The sequence below is a fragment of the Echiichthys vipera genome (assembly GCF_963691815.1).
Source record: "Echiichthys vipera genome assembly, chromosome: 7".
NCBI lineage: Eukaryota > Metazoa > Chordata > Actinopteri > Perciformes > Trachinidae > Echiichthys > Echiichthys vipera.
In genome coordinates, this window is record NC_139832.1 from 29,380,505 (window position 1) to 29,403,460 (window position 22,956).

Consider the following 22,956-nt stretch of genomic DNA (forward strand, 5'->3'; position numbering starts at 1 on the left):
AATTATAAATGCTTGATTTATTATGAAATACTGTTATTTTTATTGTTAAGAATTTGATAGAATATTAATATATAATATAGATTGGGGCGCAGACATCCCTAGTTTCTTACACTGCTCTGGTTTGATCTTGGTCCACTCTTCTTGCAGTCGCTTCCACAGTTCAGTAGTCGACAAGGGCAATGCATGGAATAAGTATACAGCTTCTAGTTCTACAAAATGAATTAAAAAAAAGGATTTTTTTTTTTACGCCACTTTTGATTGCTGACTTTCATGCATTTACTTTTCCATTTATTTATTTTTTCATTTATACAATTATACATTTTTCATGTATTAATATATCACTTCATCCATTCATCCATCCGTCATCTGCAACAGCCTGTCCCTGACGGGGTTGCAGGGGGAGCCAATCCCAGCTGGGCGAGCATTGGGCGTGAGGCCTTGACAGGCACCAGTCTATCGCAGGAATATAGAGACAGACAGACAAACATTCACACTCACATTCACACCTACGGGCAATTCAGAGTCATCAATAAACCAAACACCTGCATGTCTTTGGACTGTGGGAGGAAGCCGGAGAGAACCCACGCGGACAAAGGGAGAACATGCAAACTCCACCCAGCCCAGACTCAAACCAGTAACCCTTTTTCTATGAGGCGACAGTGCTAGCCCCCCCACCACAGTTTTATATGTATTGTATGTGATGAATATGTTTCTAAATGTGTTAAAATGTATGTGAATGTGTCTGTAAGATATAATATGCAAGCCTGTTCTTTCAGAGCCTCCATCTTGTCACGTTCACGGTCGCAATACTAGACAATAATAGACACTAAAATTTGGATTTTTGCAGCAGATCTTGTGGTTCCGGCTGTTCCTTTATATATATATATATATATATATATATATATTTATATTTATTTATATTTATATATATATATATATATATTATATTTATATATATATATATATATATATATATATATATTTTTTTTTTTTTTTAAGAAGCCAGGGGATAATTTTTTTAAATCAATATCATTCTTCAACCAGTCAATGTCATAAAACAATTTTCATTTCCAACCAAAATGATTAAACACAAACATTCATAAACTGAGGGACTCACGTGAAGTCAGTGTAGACAACTCAGATGACGTAATGCAACATTTGCATATGAAATAAGCACCACTTGTGTCCTCTGCTGCACTCCCCTTGTGCCTGTTCTCCGTCTCACTCAGTGGAGTAGTATAGAAGCTGCTTGTGTGTGCAGCGTTGGAAAAAAAAGGACGGCTAGCAATTACAAATCGATTCCCATCGTTTAAGTTAAAGAGCCCTTCAATGGATTTGGTTCGTTTGTGAATGTCAGAACTCTAACAGACACACAGATTGGAATTCTCAGCAAAGCAGCAAATACAAGTGCTTTCATTAGTGGGTCATGTGATCAATCACCATTGTTTTTAACTCACTCTTTGATAGATAGTCACTTAACAGACAATTAATTACGTAGATGATATCTTTAAAATCTACATGCGACCCAGTCTCTGGGAATGACTGCTAATGAATGACAGTTAGGAAGATGATTTCAAACAAGGAAGTTTAGTCAAAATGTTTTTCTTCCTCATTCCTGAACCAGCAGGTTTAAGTTAAATATCTTTGACATTATGTTCTTGTTGTTGAAGAGCCATTTTTAGGTGCATTTCCTGTTATCAATTGTGTGTCTCTCTTTCAGCAGGCAGTCATGCAAAGGTAGTGACAAGAAAAGGACAAAGAAAACTGTAAAAGGTAAATGCCTCTTAAAGTCATGATCCCGTGACTTAACACAACAGCACTTAAATTAACAATTGTAAGAGGGTTTAGTTTGTCTTATCATTGTCAGTTTATCAGAACTCATTGGATATTTTCATTACCTAAAAGTGCAATAGAAATGTTGACCGTGGTATATAGTAGAGAAACTTGACAGCTTAGGCAGGATTAAGTGCAGGATAGCGGTAGTTCTTGTGTTACCCTGTGTCAGAGGCATAGCATGATTGCTGTAGTTCTCTCGCTGAACATTTGGTAAGCAGGCCCGCAGAGGGATCTTGTAGAGGAAGAGAAGATCGGGTCATGTTAAGCTCTGAAATGTCATTTAAATGTAATCAAACCAGTTAGCCCAGAATAGTCTGCAGCAAGTCATGTGCTAGTTGTGTGTGTGTGTGTGTGTGTGTGTGTGTGTGTGTGTGTGTGTGTGTGTGTGTGTGTGTGTGTGTGTGTGTGTGTGTGTGTGTGTGTGTGTGTGTGTGTGTGTGTGTGTGTGTGTGTGTGTGTGTGCGTGCGTGCGTGTGTGCGTGCGTGCGTGCGTGTGTGTGTGTGGAGAGAGGGAGTGTGCATATAGTGCCAAAAGCAGGAGCAATAGGTATATGATAAGGTGCTGCTTTGAATTTCTCTTACCTAGGAGTTATTTTGCTTCTGTGAAATTTGAAGAGCCCTGCACAGGAAAACACTTCCATTCCTGAAGGAAATGATCGGCTGAGTTTTCCTCACGTAGCCAGGTAATTGCGTTTGTGTGTCCACCAACAGAAGGGCTGACTTTTGTCTTAAACATTCACCAGTCTTTTTTTAAGAAAACAACTCTGGGCTGAGTTGTGTAACATTGCAGAATAGTGAAATTGTTGAAGTGTGTTTAGACAACTTTCTTTGTTTAAATGTAAATACTACTTACAGCTTTGTAGGATTTTCCTTGCAGTGTTGAGCCTGTTTTACATGCGTGTGAGCAAGACAGGTGCTATTTGACTAAACCGCTTGTGATAGAAGATAACCATGTCTTTGTGACCGCGCAGTTGTACCAGTTTTCTTTACCTGTGTGTTGTGTGTGATGTTATTTCTCTTTGTTTCGGATACAGGTATGTAATATTTTACCAACTAAATCTTGTAGCTTTTGTCAAATATTTAAGGAGGTAGTAGAGCTGAAAATGGCCTGCATTTTTGACAAAGCCCTAAATTGATCTACTTACTGGCTCACATCAAACTGAGGTCAGTCCCGGGCTTTATCTTGTGCAGTTTGGCCTGCTATTCTAAAAACACAGTTTTTTACTTTAAGCTTTTAAGATGTCTCCATTCTATACCAGCATCCTAGTTAACCGTAACAGTATGAAGTGAGACAGCATGAAAAACACCAGGACTCTGAAACTGAAGCAGCTAAATGGAATTCATGCATTTATTATATCATTTTTGCCTGTGCTTTTCTTACTTTGACATGTTAACATTATTTACTAATGCTACACTAGAATTTAATACTTCAGCTGTAATCTTGTGTTCCAGGCTGACCTTTATCAAACAACTATCTTATATCAATAAATAAAATGAAAGATTAAATTAAATGAAATTACTTTTTTTTGTATTACCACTCATATCTTCTAGGAACAGAGAAAGGTGAACCTCATTTTCACGGTCAGTTAATCTATTTATTCATTTTTATGAATCTATTATTATTCTTAGTCAACTTGAAACCTTTGGCAATGTTTTAAATGTTTTTGTTTTCATTATTGTCATTTTGTGATTGTGTAAAACTACTAATTGCTTAGACATACACTTCTTTGCATCCTTTTCTTTACAAACTTCATATGTGCTCTGCTAAATAGCATGTGTCAAGAGAAAACAGGGGCACCATCACTCACCATGACTTTTCTTCTTTTGACCCTTGGGCATGAAATCTAGCAAAACAAGCTACTGGGTAAACATGAGCATGATCCACACTTCAATTGTATTTTAATTGTATCCTATAATGAGACCCTTCTCTGCTCAGCCCTTTACGGCTTTTACTTGTTTATTTTTTAGGTCTTCCAACAGACTCCTGCAAGTTTAAGCCCCTCTCTGCCTTTATAATCTTCACTGACTATTTTGTGCTTAAATTGAAAAGAATTTACAAAGTCCAATTGATTCCATCCTTGTTCTTAATCAGCTGGATCTTGTCACCCCAGCACTTCCTCCAGCTAACACTGGCCTCCTAAATGACCAAACTACCTGTAGTAAAACTGAGCCACGTTCTAAACCTGAAACATTATTACTATTACTCATATATATTATCATTAGTCTTGTAAATTATAAAATTTGTACACCATCAGTAATATATCTCACAGCTGTTATTACCACTACTCATCATTGCTCATATTTACCACCATAATTATTATCATTGTCATATTGTATCACCTTAGCTGTGCTTGTTTCTTACTATTGTACTATATTAATTGCCACAACATATACGTCATATTCAAATTACTATAGATATTGTTATAATTACTGTTACTTTTGTGGTTGCTTGGATCTGTGGCACAGTCTGTCTGTCTTTTCTCTCTTTCTTATCTTCTTTACCAACCGTTGCAGACAGATGGCCGTCCTCCATAGAGCTGGGTCTGTCTGATGTTCCTGCCTGTTATAGGGAAGGTTTTCGTTGCCACTCAACAGGGAAATAGTTGGGTCTATGTAAATCATAAATGAGTCATAGAGTGTGGTCTTTACCTACTCTGTAAAGTGTCCTGAGATAACCTTTGTTATGCTTTGGCACTATAAATAAAACTGAATTGAATTTAATTGAAATTGAGTAGGGTGGAGTTTTTTATCAAGAGTCCCAGAATCCCTTTGCATGGTATCAGGTCCATAACCTGGAGGAAGGCGGGGGTTTTGAAATCGGGCTCGATGGACCACTTTATTAGAAAACCTCTTAACATAAGGAACCATTTGGAATCAAAATCAAGTTTTAATAAATTTACATTTATTCTTGCACAATAGAACACACACAGTACGCTTCAAATCAGTGTCTCCCAACATGTTCTGAATTCAGTCTTCATGAACCAAGTCATTTAACAGTCAGGTGAAAGAGAAAGTTGTCATGGTTACTTATTTTTAAAACACAGCAATCCTCCGTCTCACTGTCTCTCCTCAGCATACAGAGAAAGGGACCTTTCACACAGTGGAACACAACACAATTTATGCAGCCAGAGTTCACTCAATAACAAATCATATATTATCATTTCTATCAGTTCTGACATCACTCATGATTACTTTAGTTTTGAAGGTTTTCATTCCACCATGTTGTTTGTACAAGTCCTGTATGACTCTGTATGACCGTTCTGGATCAGGGTTATATGCAAAGTTTTCTTGTGCAGGCTTAATGACAATATGTAACAGGTAAGTTTATGTGAAAACTGTAGTCTCTAATGCAATTGCTACTTGCAGTGGCTACATCCAGACAGGAATACTGTATTGTTGATTTTGGTGCTGTCCTATGGCTGAACCACCAGTATGGCTACCAGCAGGTTTATTATGTCATCCTAAAGTTCTTAAATCTACAGCAGAAGGTTTCAAAGTGTGAGACGGGCCTCTCCAGGGAGGGTCCAAACTGTTTCAGGGGAGACTCAGTGAATGGAAGTGAAAAGATATTACATAAGTTATCAAAAGAAGATAGAACAGCTTAAAGGTTTGTGATTTGGTTATAGAAACTTAAGAGATAGCTTAGTTTTAGGGAATTGTACAGTTTTTCCCACTTTCCCAGAGTCAGAAACTAATACATATCTTTTTTATGTATATGGTGTCCTCTGAAGTTAGGTCAAACAGCAATATTAGGCTTTCTTGGCTTAATAGTTAAGGGTCTATGGGATCAAATAACAAAATCATGATCCCATCATTATCCAGGGAGCAAAACTATGCAAGAAAAACAAACCTTTGTCTGAGGGGACTCAGACTTGAGACTGAAAACTCTGATCTACAGTATAGTCACCTCACATGGTCTGTCTTCCTGTGTTGTAGATATATGTATAGACCACATGGAATTGGAGAGTCATGGTTATGCTGATGGACTATCCTGCTCCTGTGGGGCTGCTGTCGGCTGCTGCAAAGCAGAATATGTTGTTCTCAGACGTGGTCAAGTACTGCATCCTTGGAATCTCGGTCACTTTTCTTCTGCTGGCGCTGGGCATCTTGGTGTGGCAGACCGTCAGATGCTGCACACAGACACACACCACGTTCCCCAGGCAAGATACTGGTGAGAGGATTAGAACAGCAGGAAACTATTCAGGATCTCCAAGTACTAGGGTAAGATATATTTTATTAAATATAATACACATTTATGACCAAATATCATATAGTCTATGGCCACTCTATCATATCAGTTGGCTAGGGAGTTCAAAACACTGTCCATAAGGTACAATATTAGCTATGATCAGGTTTTTAACAAATCTATAGATGTCTGAGGTTCTTTGTGGCTTTGTTCTGTAAAAGCTAAAACAAAGAATTTGATGGAAATGTTTGAGGAAGCTTTTGCTATTTAGTCAGTACTTTGGGAACAGTCCCAAATTGTTCCTGGATGTGTCTTGGAGAGGTGAATCTGAATTATCAAAACTGGCTTATGAAAATGATAACTAACAGTCACATTCAGTTTCAAGCCAGTGCAATAATTGTTACTTGTTACTTTTTAATTATATCATCCAACCCTCATGTATGGGAAATCCAATATACCATCTGTAGCTGCAGTAGTCCAAATGAGGGGCCACGCTTCATACAGATGTTTTGATACCTTGAAAACTACAGAAAACAATGAACAATATGTAAACAACATACTTAACTAAACAGAAATGTATTTAATCTTACAAAACTGTAATCAAAACAATTATTGTGTGCACCCCTTGGAACATTTACGCAATTGTTGTAGCTGTATCGTACTCGGCAGGTTGCATCTGACCCACGATCTACACTTCCTGTGTTTAAGGTCAGGTCCTGTGACCCGCTATGTCACATGCATATGAACTTGTTTTTAAACAACATTCACCGTACAATTATTGCATACATTTATCTACTAATATCTATTTTATCTCACTCATCTCATCTCTCAAAAACTCAAATAACACCCACTGCAGGTACCAATATTTTCTAGAGTAGTTTGTTATTAAGTTCTGAATTTTTTATTTCTCATATCCTGTATGTGTTGGTAGGTGTGTTTGAGAACTTGATTGGATAGCCTGTTTCTTTTCACCTGACTCGTAAAGGTCAGATTGAGTGTAAAAACAATTTGTAGTTTTTATTGTGTTTAGACAGGGTAAATATGAACATGCCTCATCAGATGGTTTGTTTCACAACAACAAACTGGCAGGTGACTGGCTGAACCATCTGTCAATCAAACTCCCAACAAAGTCATTCAGGAGAAGAGACAAATCCTCTTTTCCATTGAGAAAAGCCTTCAGTGCAGTTGTGATAAAAATGCCATGCTATTGCAGCACCTTAACATAACTCTTTAGGAGCTGCCATTGTTGTTTGAATGAACAGTGGCCTGTCTTCTCGTCGTCACCCCTCGCTCCCACCATCCCCCTCAACTGCTAGTACCTTCTCACAAAACAGTGATTGGCTGGAGGACTTCTAACTGAAACACAAACGCATAACTTGGAGCCTGACAAGCGGTAAATGCAAGTTGATACCGGCTGGACGTGATGACCTCATCAATGCTGCTATTGCGCAGGCGTCAATGCCATTCAACAGCATCAACAGACAGTTACGGAGTATAGTCATACCTTTTACCGTTACAGAATGCCAATATATATAATACCAACCAGAAACTACACAACTGAACATGTTCTGGCAGGAATGTTATTCAGAGATGCAACAACAGATGTTACTGCAGTGTTTACATTTTAGGTACACTGCTGCACATAGCTTGCTGTAAAAAAAAAAGATGGGGGCCTCTATCCAAAGTATCAACGCCTGCGCAGTATGTTTGATGTATTGATAAATAATAATAATTATAGATAAATCTTGGAATTCGGGGTAAAATAGAGTTGGACAAAGACTGCACTGCCATCAGGATAAGGTTCAGGGCTACATTCAGTGTGGACAAATAATAGCGTCACTTTTCAACACAATACAAGCATAATTTACAGTCTTCTAAATCAATGTGACCACCTCTTTGATGCAGTGTTATTAATTGTCAAAAGTCAAATATTTTGTCTATATTTTTTGATATTATTTTGAAGCTTACCTCATATTGTTAGGTGTTTCTATTATTTTGCCCAGATCCTGTTGTCTGCGGAGATGCTCCAAATAGGCAACATTGTCTATGTACATAAAGATTAACTTGTTTAAACAAAGGAGAGGTGGGACTCATCACAAGTCAAATAAAAGCTGAAGGTGCAGTAGTTGTTGATAAAACCACCACTGATAGAAATGGTGTGTATGTCTGACTGTTCCCCAGGTAGATGATGTCAGCACAGAGGTTCGCAGGCTCAGTCGCTGTCTGTCTCAGGCATCATTTCCTTATTCAGGATGCAACCAGGCAGCCAGAGACTTAGGAGAGGAAGCCAACATTAAAAAGGTAGTACACTACTGTATAATAATAATAATAATAATAATAATAATAATAATAATAATAATAATAATAATAATAATTATTGTTATTATTATTATTATTATTATTATTATCATTATTATTATTATTATTATTATTATTATTATAATCCTGTTCAAGTGACAATCATTCAACAATGTTTTTGTTTGTATCTCTAGAATAGGCCACGACAATGTCTGATATCGGTTTCCTACTCATTGGGACTCGGTTGCACCGTTCTCTTAAATTTATCTTAAATTTAGGAAACATAAGTTATCCAAAAACCTCAGATGCACCAAACATTATTACAATCCACATCTGCTTCTACCCAGCTGTGCTGTATGATGAATCCATTTTGATCATAATTGTTTATTAGCATATGGTAACGTCCCTTAACACTATATAAGGACAAGTGTTCCATGTCAGATGACACATCTCCAAGAACTGGAGAGATGCCACCGAAAAAAGGCTGTAAGAAGAAATAGAACTGTTGACCTGTTAAAGAAATTTAAAGTAAACGTGTGATTGAGTGTCAGTACTGGTGTTGCATTAAAATAAAAAACAAATAATATTCTCGTATATAAATGTAATAATATATACAAATCTAGATGTGATTATATGATATTCATAATATGTTGTTTTATTTATTTCAAATTTAAAACAAGTTTCAAGTTATTTATTTGCATGTGGACAACAATACAAGAAGTTTGGAAGTTTGAGTTTGGGCTCCCTCAAAAATTATATATGTATAAAAAAAGAAAATCATAGTAAAGTAAAACAGAAATCAGCTATATATATATATATATATATATATACGTACAATATTATTTTATGAATAAAATGTATGTAAGAGCTGCAATCTGCTAGTTGCTCCTTGTGGTGGCTGCTGCAATGTGTAAAGCTGCTGCTGCTCCTAGTTGCAACAGCAGCAACTTTTCATATATTTTAGCACACATTTGTTCAGCATCCCAATTTGTAATACTTTGCTGAATTTTCTTACTATGGACTTTACCTTTTAAAAAAAAAGGCCAGCCAGTTCTATGTTGCTTGCCAGCTTTCACACAATAATAAAACAAATATATAATAAAGAGCAAAGATAACACGTGTGAGAGCTTGCCAAGAAAATGTGTTTGTATATCGCTTCTTGCATGAGGCACAATGTGTTGTAAGGGAAGCTTATATAATGTTTGGAGGTATACTGTACCTTAGGATTATCATTAAATTATGATGTCTGATAAATAACACACTATTTTGAAACATTGGTGATGTTTTTTTTTTGTATTAACCACACTGCAGCCATGCTAGCAGCTCTATGAGATTGTGCCTAGGCACAATAGTGATTTGATCTAAATTCTAACATTAGAATTAGTATTGTCATTGTGAGCATACTAAGATGCTGATGTTTAGCAGATAATATTTACCAGGCAGTAAACAGCTTAGTTCATCATGCCGGCATTTACTAATTAGCACCAAACACAAAGTAACCCTGAACCTGATGGTAATGCCATTAGTTTTGTAGGAGAAAGGGTAGGCAGAAGTAGGAGGAGGAAAACCAAAGTATTAGACCAATTAAACTTTCAAATGGACAATGACGCTAGACTAAAGGAACCGTGAGGGGACCACCAAAGTCTACCTTGTGTATTTTTAGCAAATTTTAGGCCACTCTATCCAATAGCTTTCAAGATGTTTCACCAAAAATCAAAGATGTCAAGGTGACACTAGACGAAGAGTAAAAGTCTAGATACAATAAAGGGTTTAATTGTATTTGGAAGCACATGTCAAAGGTTGGCATTAAAAAGGCAAAATTCAATTAACTAAGCTTTAGGTTTGCTTAAGGTAGATAGTCCTTATTGTCACAGAGGGAGATGTGTTGTTCACGTAGAAACATACAGATAAAAACAATACCTGTTATAGGGAAGGTTTTTGTTGCCACCGTACTCTATGGGGGAATTGTGGGGTCTATGTAAATCATAAATAAGTCATAGAGTGTGGTCTTCACCTACTCTGTAAAGTGTCCTGAGATAACTTTTGTTATGATTCGGCACTATAAATAAAATTGAGTGCAAGTGAATTACATAAAATACACTGATTGTTGGCTACAAGTATACATTCATGTATCATAGAGAGGCAGGTTTGATGTATTGATGTATTCATATTAAGCTGAACAAATATTAATCACTTAAACACAGTGCTTTCATGTTTTCAAGCAATACCAACAGCAGCATTAGATGCTTAGTGTATTCCCTAACACAAACCTTCTCATAACTAGGTTGATGGATCGCTACATTTTTCCGTCTATTATGACCAACTGCAGTCCCAGCTGGTGGTCACCATCTTGAAGGTGGAGGGGCTTCTGGAGCCCAGCCAGATGCGCAGCCTCCAGCCATTTGTTAAGCTAAGACTCATGTGGGCAGTTTCAGAGGGAGTGGAAGTGGAGGACTGTGCGGATGAGGAGGTAATTTTGTCTTCATTAGTTACCAGATGCAATGTGTCACAAGTGACATCATTAAATTAATTGTCAAGCCCACAACATAATGATGCTGCCACCACCATGCTTCACTCTAGGGATGGGGTGTTTTGGGTGGTGTGCTGTTTTTGGTTTCTGCCAAACATAGAGCTTAGAGTTCAGCCCAAAAAGTTTGACCATATACCCTTTTGCCACATGACATCAGAATCTGCAATATGTATTTTACAAGAGTCAGTGTGAAATTTTTTCAGAAAAGGCTTCTTTAAGATCGACGGACGCCTGCCATTAAGACTTGTAACTCCTTCAAGGTCACCATGCGCCTCTTGGTAGCTTCCCTGATCAATCTTTTCCTGGCTCGGTCCTCCAGTTTGGAGGGGCGGCCCGATCTAGGCCAGGTCTGGGTGGATCCATATGCCTTCCACTTCTGGAAAATACTCTGAACGGTACTCAGAGGGAGAGTTAAAGCCTTTGAAGTCTTTTATATATTTTTCCTAACTTGTGCCTATTCACAACTTTATCCCGGAGCTCTTTTGATAGGGTATCATGACACTCTAGACAGCATTTTAGAATGTTTGTAAACAACAGGCGTCCAGATCCTTCCGGGTGGCAGAACGCAAGCAGCTTCCACTGACCTGAAGCGATCCAGCTGCGACTGTAAACAGTCTTACATAGTTAAAAATGAAAAGGTGTTGTGTTTGGGGTTGACCCTCCTGATATACAGCAAAAGGTGTAGGGTTTTATTGATTATCGAGGAGGTTAAAGTGAGTGGACATGGTCAAAAGTGCTACAGAGAAGAGCGTAAGACTGTGGAGGAGGAGGAGGAGCCTGGGGGGGCAGACTGGGAACAAACCTCCATCATCGTGTTTGTGGAGACATTTTCTCACAGAGAACAGATCTGTGTCTCCAGACAAACAGTTTCTGGCTAAATTCAATCAAACTTTCTGTTACACCTACAAATATAAATGATGGTGTAATGTTTAGAGTTAATTTAATGGTGTTAAACTAAAGTCTAACTTCTTATCTTTGTAACTAAATATAAATGATGGTGTAATGTTTAGAGTTAATTTAATGGTGTTAAACTAAAGTCTAACTTCTTATCTTTTTAATGTAAACCTGTGCCACACTGAGTGTCACCCGTTCTTACTGCTTTCACTCAAGGTCACTTTATTTTACTAATTTGACATGTAAATGCTCATGTACAAATATGAAACTTCACTTGTAGATGCTTAGAAGTTTGTAAATAAATTCTACTTCCACTTCAGTGCAGATCACCCACTAATTCAAGCCATTTACTCTGGTCAAATGACACAGAAGGGTTTGTTCACTAGTGGTGCCATTGGCGTGACGTCATGGTGAATTTGTCGTATAGGCACTGTATACTGCTTTTTCTTCCTCCTTTTGTTTTTTAGGCCTACCTTGTAGTTTTATTTAAGCACTTCGCTCAGTGGTTTTAATTTAAAGCCTTGGAACAGTGTATATGTACTGAATAAATGTGTCATTGATTACTGCTGTGACGATCTCAGGGCGAAGGGACTGTACCTGTGCTGTGGACAGTGCTGCAGGAGTGGCGGACTCGCACTGTAAAAGGCAGTTGTAACCCTTTATTTGGAGACCAATTCAGCTGTATTCTACAAGAGGATAAGAAGCTTCATCACACTAGCCTCAGGATGGAGGTTCTACACTACACAAATGCTTCTCTCACTTTCAGAACCATTTATATCATTGGAAATTATTTTGTCAGTTAAAGAAATTAGATCTAAATAGAAAAAAATGAGAATACTTTATTTTGTATTTCTGTTTTCTTGTTTATCTTTTTGATGTCTATCATGTCTGTGTGCATCTCAGGTGAGAGACTTCGATAAATTCTCCAGACACACATCGTTAGGAGAGGTGAGGCTTCCTTTAGGGCAGCTCAACATTTCCTACCCTGTGGAGTTACAAAGGGATCTGATGATACCCCAGAAGGTACAGAAACACATAATATATACAAACACACATATGCAATCAAATAAGGGGTGCAAATTGTAAGCAATTCCTTTGAATGATAGTCAGCTGCTTTAACAATCAACAATCAATATTTTTTTGGAATATATTTGACGTTTTCCATTAGCAAACCATTTTAACCACAGGTAGCTAACAGTTCCAGAGAGAACACCGGAATTGGCAGGTCCACCATTGTTGTGTCATTCTCTTCACAGATGAGAGCAGGTTCACATTAAGCACATGGGACAGGCATGAAAGAGTCTGGAGATGCCGTGGTGAACGTTATGCTGCCTGTAACATCATTCAGCATGACCAGTTTGGCGGTGGGTCAGTGAGGGTATGGGGAGAGGCATATCTTTGGAGGGTCACACAGACCTCTATGTCATAGTGTAGGTACAACCGGCATATCAACAGATTAATTTAATTTCAGATGAAAATCATTTCTGTATTAATTTGGACTCTCAGGACAAAGAGAAGGCCAAACGCCTGTTTCTGACCAGCCATGTGTCCCAGGACCCCCAAAGCTCTCACCTTGCTGTGAAAACCTTTCAGGGCACCCAGGTTTCAGCTACTATTGGTCAAAGCTGACCCATGACTTATGACATCACTAGGTCTATAAAACTGGAAAGTGCTCCACTTCTTTTCTTGATCTTGATCTCCTCTTCAACTCCTCTGTCCTCATCATCTCAGACCAGCTACAAGCTGTCCAGAGGCCTTGGTGGGGCCTGCATAGAGACAGGCTACAGCCAAGTTGAACCATAAGTAACAGGAGTAACAAGGAGTTAACACTCTGAGCAGAGTGACCTGGCCTCCTCTGGTGTTTAAGAGCAACACAGCAAGGACTTTCTGGTGAACTTAAGAGAAGCTATTATGCTTTCTGTCTTATCTGACCTATAAATGTTTTCATAATGTTATATAGTCATGTTAAAAGACACCCAAGGTTTCAAAGAATGATGTACATGCATTTAGACATGAGCCCTGTGGACCGTGCAGCTGTGTTCCGCTCTGAATGCTAGGATTTGTGTCATGAACGGTGCGGGGAATAACACGATGAATCGGACCCAAATGCAGAAAAGGACACAAAGAACGGTTTAAACGAATATTTAATAATACAGAAAACAAAGGACCAAACAAAATGTGACAAGACGGTCGAGGGTAGACAGGAACGGGATCACAGGAAACTATAACAAAAGGGAACAAAGAAAAAATCAAACAACAAACAAACCAATACGCGAAGAATCGATCCAATAAAGAACGGGAGCCAACCGACGAGAAGTTACCACATAAATGAGGAAAGCAATCTGGCGCCAAATGGGTCCAACATCCGGCCTTTTAAGTAGCAGAGCAGGTCATCAGTGCAACTGGATACAGCTGGGTGGAACCACGCCTTCCAGCTCCAGACAGACACACACCAAGAGGGGAGACACATGCAGGGAACAACAGACAGAGGGAGACAACCACAAGCACAAAAGGAAAAGAAGAGGTTGGCAGAAACAGGAATCCTATCAATTTGGTTGCTATTAGTGATTTCTTCGAATTTAGTGAATTTATCTAGGTAGAAAATGCCGGCCTTCCCTTCATGGTCATGCTGCTACACGTTCAGCCTGTAATTTCAATTTTTCGCTTTGATTTTCGGTGGGAATTTGAACACAATATCTATCTACAATACAATATAGAGATTGTAATATTTAAATGTTTAAACTAAAATTCTGGCCATATGTTACACATAGCATCTTTAAGCATTTGTATACTTACTCAAACTTTAACAAACCAACGGTCAACCAAAGTGCTGAACACGTTAATAACGTACTAGTGAAAATTATTAACATTTTGGGATTAAAACTGACATTGGAAACTTTCTATGATTTTTTTTTCATATTTGCTGAATTTCTTACTATATCCTGACAGCAGTATGATACCTAATGGCATCTGCTAGATTCCACCGAGACTGGCCGAAGATAACTAATGAGTCTTTGACGCAGTGTCAATGACTGCTCAGATCTGTGCAACTAGGCAGCGCTGATCAAATATGAATCAAATGATGATACTGTATTGCCTATTTCTCTAAAATTGTTTTCAGAAGCATATTTTAGTGTACTGTTTATGACCCAGTCGAGCCAAAACCACAGACGACCCAACGCCCGAATGGCCGGACAATCTTTTTCATTTGCAGATTTGCATTTGATTATTTTTAATATGATATTTAATTTCTGAAGCATATTGTGTTCATTATTATTTAATTTAGCTTGGCAGGTTAGTTCTGTAATGTTTGAACATTGTTTACTTTCATTTTCTGTAAATCCCACAACCATCCCTAAATTAAGAAAATGTATCTGTTTACGCTAGCAATAACATCTTTAATGTTACTTATTTCTTTCATTTGTTTTGTTAAATGCTGTTATTTATGGTCCTGCAACAATCTCCATATTTCTTTCTAACTTATAGAATCTTGTGTTGTCCTCCCACTTTTTGGACAGGATCTTGTGGGAGAGGTGCTTCTGTCTTTAAAGTTTCTTCCCACTTCTCAGAGGCTTGAGGTTGGATTGCTAAAGGTCAGAACAGTCATCACTGATATGTCCTCAGATGCAGGTACATAACACTCTTATTACATAAATCCATTAACATACAGCTGTCACTCATACTGTACAGTATAACTTACAGTTCCTGATTTGCCTTCTCTCTATTGTACAGCCCTGTACGCCAGGATCAGTGTGCAGTACAACCAATGCAAGTTGAGTTACCAGAAAACCTCTGCAGTGGCCCGCTGCCTTGTAACTGTCTTCAATGAGGTCCTCATGTTCTCCCTGCCAGAGTTTCCTCTGGAGCAGTGTAAAATATTGGTTTCTGTTTATGAGACTCACATGACTGGGAAATCAACCAAACATCTGTTTGGACAGTTAACTGTGGGAAAGGAGCAGAATTCAGAAGACAAGCACTGGAGCCTAATGATGCATTCAGTCCGCCAGCCAGTAGCAAAGTGGCATGGCCTACTGATCTGATTAATATCTCATGGATATGCTCCTGCACTTCCTGGTTTGTCAGTTTTTAGGGCTCAGTAACATGATAAAGTACAAGTCAGATGTGGACTCCTCTTTCTTCTGACACCGTAATGGTAGAAAGGACTTTCTGCCACTGAGAAGAGTGATTGCCCAATTGACACCTTATTGAAAGAGCTCTGAATATGTGACATTTGCACTCCTTATTGTTGATGATTAGTTTTGTTTTTTGCACTTACTGCACTCATTCAGTGCATAACTGTTTTGTTTGTGTGACTATTATATTTATCCTTGAAGGTCATGTGTGTAATATTTTATGTGTATTAGTAGTTCTGTATTGCCAATGGGCACACACATTACGAAACTTAAAAATTGAGACCTTCACCAGTTTTCTCTGTTGCCTATAACAGCCAAAGGACGGCAGTGACTTGGCTATTTACATTTGACCCATCACCCACTGCCCTCTAGTAGTAGACAGAGTGATAAAAGTGCAGGATAAAGGAAGGTAACTATGGGTGAGTGGGTTAAGCACTGGATTATTACTCAGGAGACTTACATCTGTTTCCAACAAACAATTCTTAAAATATAGCTGACTTATTATTTTTGCAGTTCGGTTAGGTTAACTTCGTTAGGTTGAAGCATCAAACTACACTCTTAACAGGGATTTGTGAAAACTTACACAACCCGTGGTAAAATTTCTACTTATTATTGAGTTGAAACGCTTGTGTTAATTTTGACACATTAAATGTGTAAAGAATATAACACACTGTCTGTGTAAGATAGATTAACACATATATGTGTAATAATGTGTTAATAATTAACACAGTTATATGTTTACATGAAATAATGTGTATTAACACATATATGTGTTGTGGAAAATTACAGTAATAGGAAATGTCATCTATCGTACAATGAATAAATATGCCACCATATTTAAAAAAAACACTTAAAACCACATGTTTTAAGAAATGTATTTATCTTGTCATTTAGTGAACCTTTCATTTCGAAAATCATCAGGACTACAGAACTTTACATCTGGGGTTGATATACATCTAATTTCCCCTAAAAGAAGTATACAAATGTAGCGGTATAAAACCAGACAAATCCGAAGGTATTTGTACCACTTAAAACTATTTTAGCCCTTTAAAGGGCACTCATTGAAATCTTTGGAAATTCTAAATTTTAAGCTCAGAGAGCTAATTGGGGGTGTTACAGGACATTTCTTTTTGTAAAAAATGATCAATATTTTTAGGGACAAGCGGTTGAAGATGAATGTATGAATGCATTTGCAAATCAAGGACAATGAAGTTACTGTATATGAGCACTTGCCTGCCTCGGGTAAAAAAATGACAGAGTGAATTTTAAAAAATATGAGAAAAACACACACAAACTGCAAGGAACATTGATTACAATAAAAACACATGTTCAAAAAATACACATACACATAACAAACAGTTCCGAACAGTTTCTGGAACCAATAACAAGCCCACTTGTTACACAAGTAACACTCAAAATATTGCCAAATAAAAAGTAAATACATAATAAAATTGGCACGGAAATTATAAAAAAATAATAACGTGTGAAACATGTGAAACTTTATAATTGATCAAAAAAATGTAAATAAATCATAAATAGTTGATGAATACAAATAATTCCAAAGAACAAATAAAATATCAGCAGCCAAAAGGATCATGGTTAAAAATAAAACACTTTTTGTTTGTTTTTTTAGAAAGTGCATGCACATGTTGTTATTTATTTACAATTTCTGTGCCAATTTCATTGTTTATTTACTTCTTATTTGGCAATAATTTGACCGTTACTTGTGTAACAAGTGATGAAATGAAATGATGTCAATATCTGTCAGTTAGCTTGATCTCCCCAGATTGGCTGAGAGAAACAACATGACTCCACCACTCCAAATGGAAGCAGGGGGAGGGTATTTTGAACGTGTGTGGAAGTGACTGAATATGGTTACTTACCCAATCAGAAACAGCATGAAAGTGGACATCAAATAACGCAAACTGAACAAACTGTACAAAGCTAGTGGTGCTTTTTTCTACCCGTGGGATGATATGAACTATTCCTCCAAAGATTGGTTCATCCGTGTCTGCTGTTATTACAGCATCTGTCCCTGTTCTGTATGTTTGTCAATCAAAGTTACTGTGTGAGAAACACACTACATTTCTGAAATGTCCTTTTCGAAGTGTTGCCCCTAGGTGATCAATAAACTTTTCTTTTTTTTCTAGAGTTCTGAGAATAAAAAAAAAAAAAAAAAAAGCATTGGGAACACGCATTTTTTGACTGTAGATAATAGTCCTGACCGTCAGATTAAGAGTGCACTACCCGTTGTCCTGGGAAAGAATCTGTTAGATAAAGATTGACAAACAGGATAATTTTTTTCCCCGTGGTTTTTAATGCTAAAGTATTTTTTCTCTGCAGACAAAAAAAGTTCACTCCTGCAGTCTCCTGCACAAGACTGATAGTGTGACCCTGAGTCTTGAAATGATTCTCCCTTTAAGGAGGAGGAAAAACACAGATAAGGACAAAAGGCAAGAGCTCAGCTGGATGACGTCCATTTAAGAACAGAGCATTTCCTTCAAACTCATCAGCACACGATTTTCTACGATTTTCCAAAGAGCATATAATGTATGTAATAATGATTGGTCATGTCCTATGTAACAGAGGCACGATGTATAGCTCACAATGCCTCTTCCTGTGAATGCTCTCATTTGTCCGGGTCGTCATTATCCCCAAAGCAATTTCAGGATCTCCACACCAGTTAGTTGGTCAGATGCGTACATTAACTGGGGAAGCCTCTGGGATGAGAGGTGATACGTCTTCCTAGACAAATAACAAAGTCAAGTTGCTTTTGACTGAAATTGCTTAGGGGAACACAATGTCTCTGCATTCTTTGGAGTTAACTCATGTTATGTTGTAGTCACACTCATATTACAGGACTATTCAGTAATGTACACACAAAATGGGCAATCATTTTAATCTTAGGATGAGGTAACATACAGCAGGCGGTCTCATGTAGTATTACACAGGAAATACAGGATTCATGGTTGCCCTAATAAAGATTATAATTTATAAATTACACATATTAAAAACTCACATTACACATGTCAATTGTAATATCTGTCACACTGTAGATGCCAGAGAAGTTTCCTTATTTCCGTGGGGGCCTGAAGCTTGCCGATGAGCTCCATCACTTTGGATTGTCTCGTTGTCTTAGACACTGGCAAGTCAGAGATATGCATGAGAAAGGTAAAACTGAAGCAAGATGACAAAGATAAGCATTATTGCATACCAAGAAAAAACTTGCAGAGCTTATCCAGGGCACAGGTTAGGCTGTCATCATGCAGTGGAATGGCAACCTTCACTTCTGGCAACAATGACAAACTGCCGTGCTTGACTGAAAAGACCACCAATGCACACCAACACTGACTGATGGGTCGGCTGAGGGGACCTCAAGTATGCTCCATCAACTGCAAAATGGGAGGGGATGCTGGTCCCATGCTTGAAAAAGAGTAAAAACTTTAGCACATTCCAAATCTTAAACATTGAAGAGCTGACATATAAACTGTGAGAAATAACCAAAGATGACCCACCTTATTCATCTATGATTGTAAATCCTTGATTAGCATAACAGTCAAGCTGAGAATAAGTGCTGGGGGATTGTGGATAGGAGTCACATGGGGTTTGCAAATGGTAACAAAGAGGGGTCGTAAACACTGATAACACCCACTGGGGTCATAAATATGGGGTAGTGTGTTTTTGATTGCTTTGATGTGCCTTGTGTTTGTAAGGACCTTTTGATGTCATGGCTTTAAATGTTGAAGTGACTGGAGGAGAGAGAGAGATGATAGAGACCCGGCTGTTGGTCTGATCTCTCCTGTCTGCAGTAGTATTTAGTAAAGATATGATTTGAGAAACACTGAAGACTCCAGAGAATTTCTTTCACATTTTGGCGACGAGGATGGGATGGACGTTCTGCTGATCAGGCCTGAGTTCTGACTGAAGGTTAAACCGGTAAGGAAAAATTCCGCTCCACCAAAGGAGGACAGGATTCCGCCTGATGTCAGGAACGGGTGCTGGACAGCAGACGCTCCATCCATTTTAAACGTGAGTACAGTGGTTTTTTAGATCATATCTCGTGTGTAATTTTGAAGACAAGCTTCATTTACTTGTGGGGTTTTTGAAGCTCAAAAGAAGGAGGTAAACCTAGGCGACAGTTCGAGAACCTGTGTGTGGTCTGCTGTCAAGATATTCTGTAATTCCTGTGAGTTTGTATATAAGGTCCGACGAGTCTATTTGTAGAGGTCGGATCGTCTTTATATGTCCTTTGTGATTTTGAAGACTAGTTTCATTTTCTGTGTGATTTTGAGGCTCTGAGAAGGCGAGGTATCCTAGGTGACAGTTCGAGACAATGTGGTCTGCTGTCTGATATTCTATAAATCCTGTAGGGTTGAATATCAAGGTCCAATGAGTCCCGTTTGGAGATTGGACCGTCTTCATATTTTCTGTGTAATTTTATTTTGTAGACTAGTTTAATAAATATATATGCACTTAAAGCTATATAAGTGATGTCTTGAATAGACATAAATGAATATAATGTGTTGTGAGAGGTTGGTGCAACCTAACAAATGAGAGAAGTGTTTTGGAAAATACACAAGCATTTAGGGAGAAAAATGAATGATTTCTGAATCAATTATTTAAAGGAGTAGAAATTTTTGAAATGCCAATATAATTTGCATGAGTGTAGGGATTCCCAACTACAATAAAACCGGCGTATGAATGTGGTAAGAAAAAATAAACTTTGGGGTAACTCATTTCAGTGTCTAAATATCCAGTTTGGATATTAAACGGTGCGTTGCTCTGAACGAATGTGTCGTATAAACCACCTGGCTGAAAGATTATCCAAAGTTAGTGTATGTGTGATAAGATCTAACCATGTTCGGATGGAAAGATCAGCATGTGTGAAATCTGTCTGAGTGAACAATAAGCCCATTGAAAGTAAAAGCACATCCCAGTGGGTCAACAGAAAAATGGGAAACAAAATGGGAAATTTTTACAGATCCTGCTAAATTTATAGCAGATAAATGGGTTAATGTGGTTGAGAGCTTCCATTTTGGCATTACTAGACTAAGAGTTTTTTTTTTTTTTGTTTGTTGTTTTTTCGTCTTTTATTAGGCACATATTAGGTACATATATAGTGAAGAGGGTAAAGATATGAGAGAGAAAGGGACAGCGAGTAGGGAAAGATAGGAGGAAAGCAAACTCAGTTATAGAAAGACAAGAAATTAAAGAAATAAGTATGTGTGACAGAAAGAGAAGTGAATGATGATGAGGAGCAGAGATTAGGGATAAAAGACAGGGCCTCCTCATGCTGTCTCCAGGCCATGCAGCCCTCCATCAAGCCCATTAGCATATTCCCAGAAGGACTCTGACAATGAGGGGGAGGGGAGACTGAACCTGCATCTGATGTGTCAGTTGTCACAAAACCAGTGACGGAGGAAAACAGACTGAAACAAAGAGAAGATAACTTTGCTTCTCCAGAAAGTTCTCTCTCCAAACAGCAACTTCTTTTCGACTACTGGCCTGAAGAAAAGGAAATGGATGTCCACGGCACCAGATGTTCAGTTGAATTGAACACTGAAGAGCTTGTGTTCAGGACGTGGCAGCCAGAGGAACTAAAAGATTGCAAGGAGGGGGAGCGAGAGAGGTGTGAACTCCGATGGGGCAACATTCGGCTGGCCATTTGGTTCACTATACAAGCAGAATGAGGCACAGAATCCTGGACAAAGATTGCCTCATCGAGACAACATCAGAAGGAGAGAAAGAAGGAGACTGGGACAATGGCTCAATGCTGAAGATCCAGAGAAGTCCTGGTTGCGTGTTTTTTCATCGTTCCCCAATGAACAGCCCATACAGACAGCGGAGGAAGGTCAGAGCATTTGAAAATCACAAATTAGAAATTAAAGATAAAACATCCACACTAGATGACACGTTAGTTGAACTTAGAATGAACAGGATGTTAATGTTCAACACATACATACACTTGCATATACATATAGGAACATTTATTAAGAATAAGTATTGGTGTCAATAGGGAAAATTAGGGTTTTGCAGTGAGAGTTGATCATTAGACACAGAAAGTTAAGGTTTTGATTACTATGCCCAGACAAAATCTTTTTTAGCTCACATAAGAAAAAATTCAAGTTATTGAAAGCGACACTGATTATTTCTTATAAAACAAGCATGCCATTGTGAAATGTCTCAAATATACCTCCCATTTTACCTAAATAGGCATCATAGATGTCACAGGTTTGACTTTCTGGTGATTGATTTTAGAAAATGCAATATTGATGCATCACTGTAAATCCTGACACATTATTCTGGGTTTTTTGCTTTCACTCTCAATGGTATTTTAATTTTTGGAATTAATGGTACAGTTTTCTGGGAAAACCTGGTTTAAAAAACTGCCATAGCGATGGTGAAGTTTTCAGAAACATACGTCTTGTTTTTGCAAATTTTAAGCATTAGATATAACAATAATAATAAGGATAATATTATTAATAATGATAATAAGTGGGTCCTGACTGCATCCATAGGAACTGGATGGGTTGTTAAAAAATAAATAAATAAATAGATTAAATTCTATTGCCACTTATGGATAATTTTATGTATTTGTGGAGATCTCCCAAACCCTGTTTAAAGAAACTTGGCCAATGACTGACTTTTTAGACTGTGACTGCTGAGGCAAACAGCCTCTACTGACTTAAAATGACCTAACTGATCGAGCTCTGATTGTTTCTTTTTAATTTTCGCATGATAATTGTGTCAGTAGTTTTATGTCGATTAACAAACACTAACATCTGACCCTATTGTATTTTCGAAGTGTGCACGTTATGCATGATACTCATTGTCACACTAATGTTTAATGTCAGCCTGAAGCGCTGTACTGTCTTAATTTTTGAGCTTTTGATCCTACAGCTGAAGATGGAGAACCATTCTTGAATGGAAATGTTTAACAGTGGATCATAACCATGGGAAGCATTGTTTGATACATAGTGTCTAACGATAATTCTGTTTTTCTTCATAGATGGTTCTGCGAGGAGTCCATCTAACTGCTCTTTCTGTGTTTGCCTTTGAACTAAACTGCCAAATAACTC

General features: G+C 37.9%; 1 protein-coding gene across 1 annotated transcript; it reads left to right on the forward strand.

Annotated features, from left to right (window-relative positions):
• The first annotated feature begins 5,867 nt into the window (after positions 1-5,867).
• syt19 (synaptotagmin XIX) lies at positions 5,868-16,698 on the forward strand. Its single transcript, XM_083916213.1, has 7 exons — positions 5,868-6,057; positions 8,204-8,323; positions 10,605-10,790; positions 12,326-12,475; positions 12,648-12,767; positions 15,263-15,374; positions 15,477-16,698. The coding sequence occupies exons 1-7, from the start codon at positions 5,869-5,871 to the stop codon at positions 15,782-15,784; spliced, it is 1,185 nt and encodes a 394-aa protein (XP_083772339.1). The 5' UTR covers position 5,868; the 3' UTR covers positions 15,785-16,698.
• Positions 16,699-22,956: the final 6,258 nt, after the last annotated feature.

Bases quoted from the DNA above. Each gene is read 5' to 3' on its own strand.
- syt19 (XM_083916213.1), top strand. From the start codon at position 5,869: ATGTTGTTCTCAGACGTGGTCAAGTACTGCATCCTTGGAATCTCGGTC. The intron at 8,324-10,604 runs GTAGTACACTAC...TCTCATAACTAG, and splicing joins AGGAAGCCAACATTAAAAAG to GTTGATGGATCGCTACATTT. The intron at 10,791-12,325 runs GTAATTTTGTCT...TGACGATCTCAG, and splicing joins AGGACTGTGCGGATGAGGAG to GGCGAAGGGACTGTACCTGT.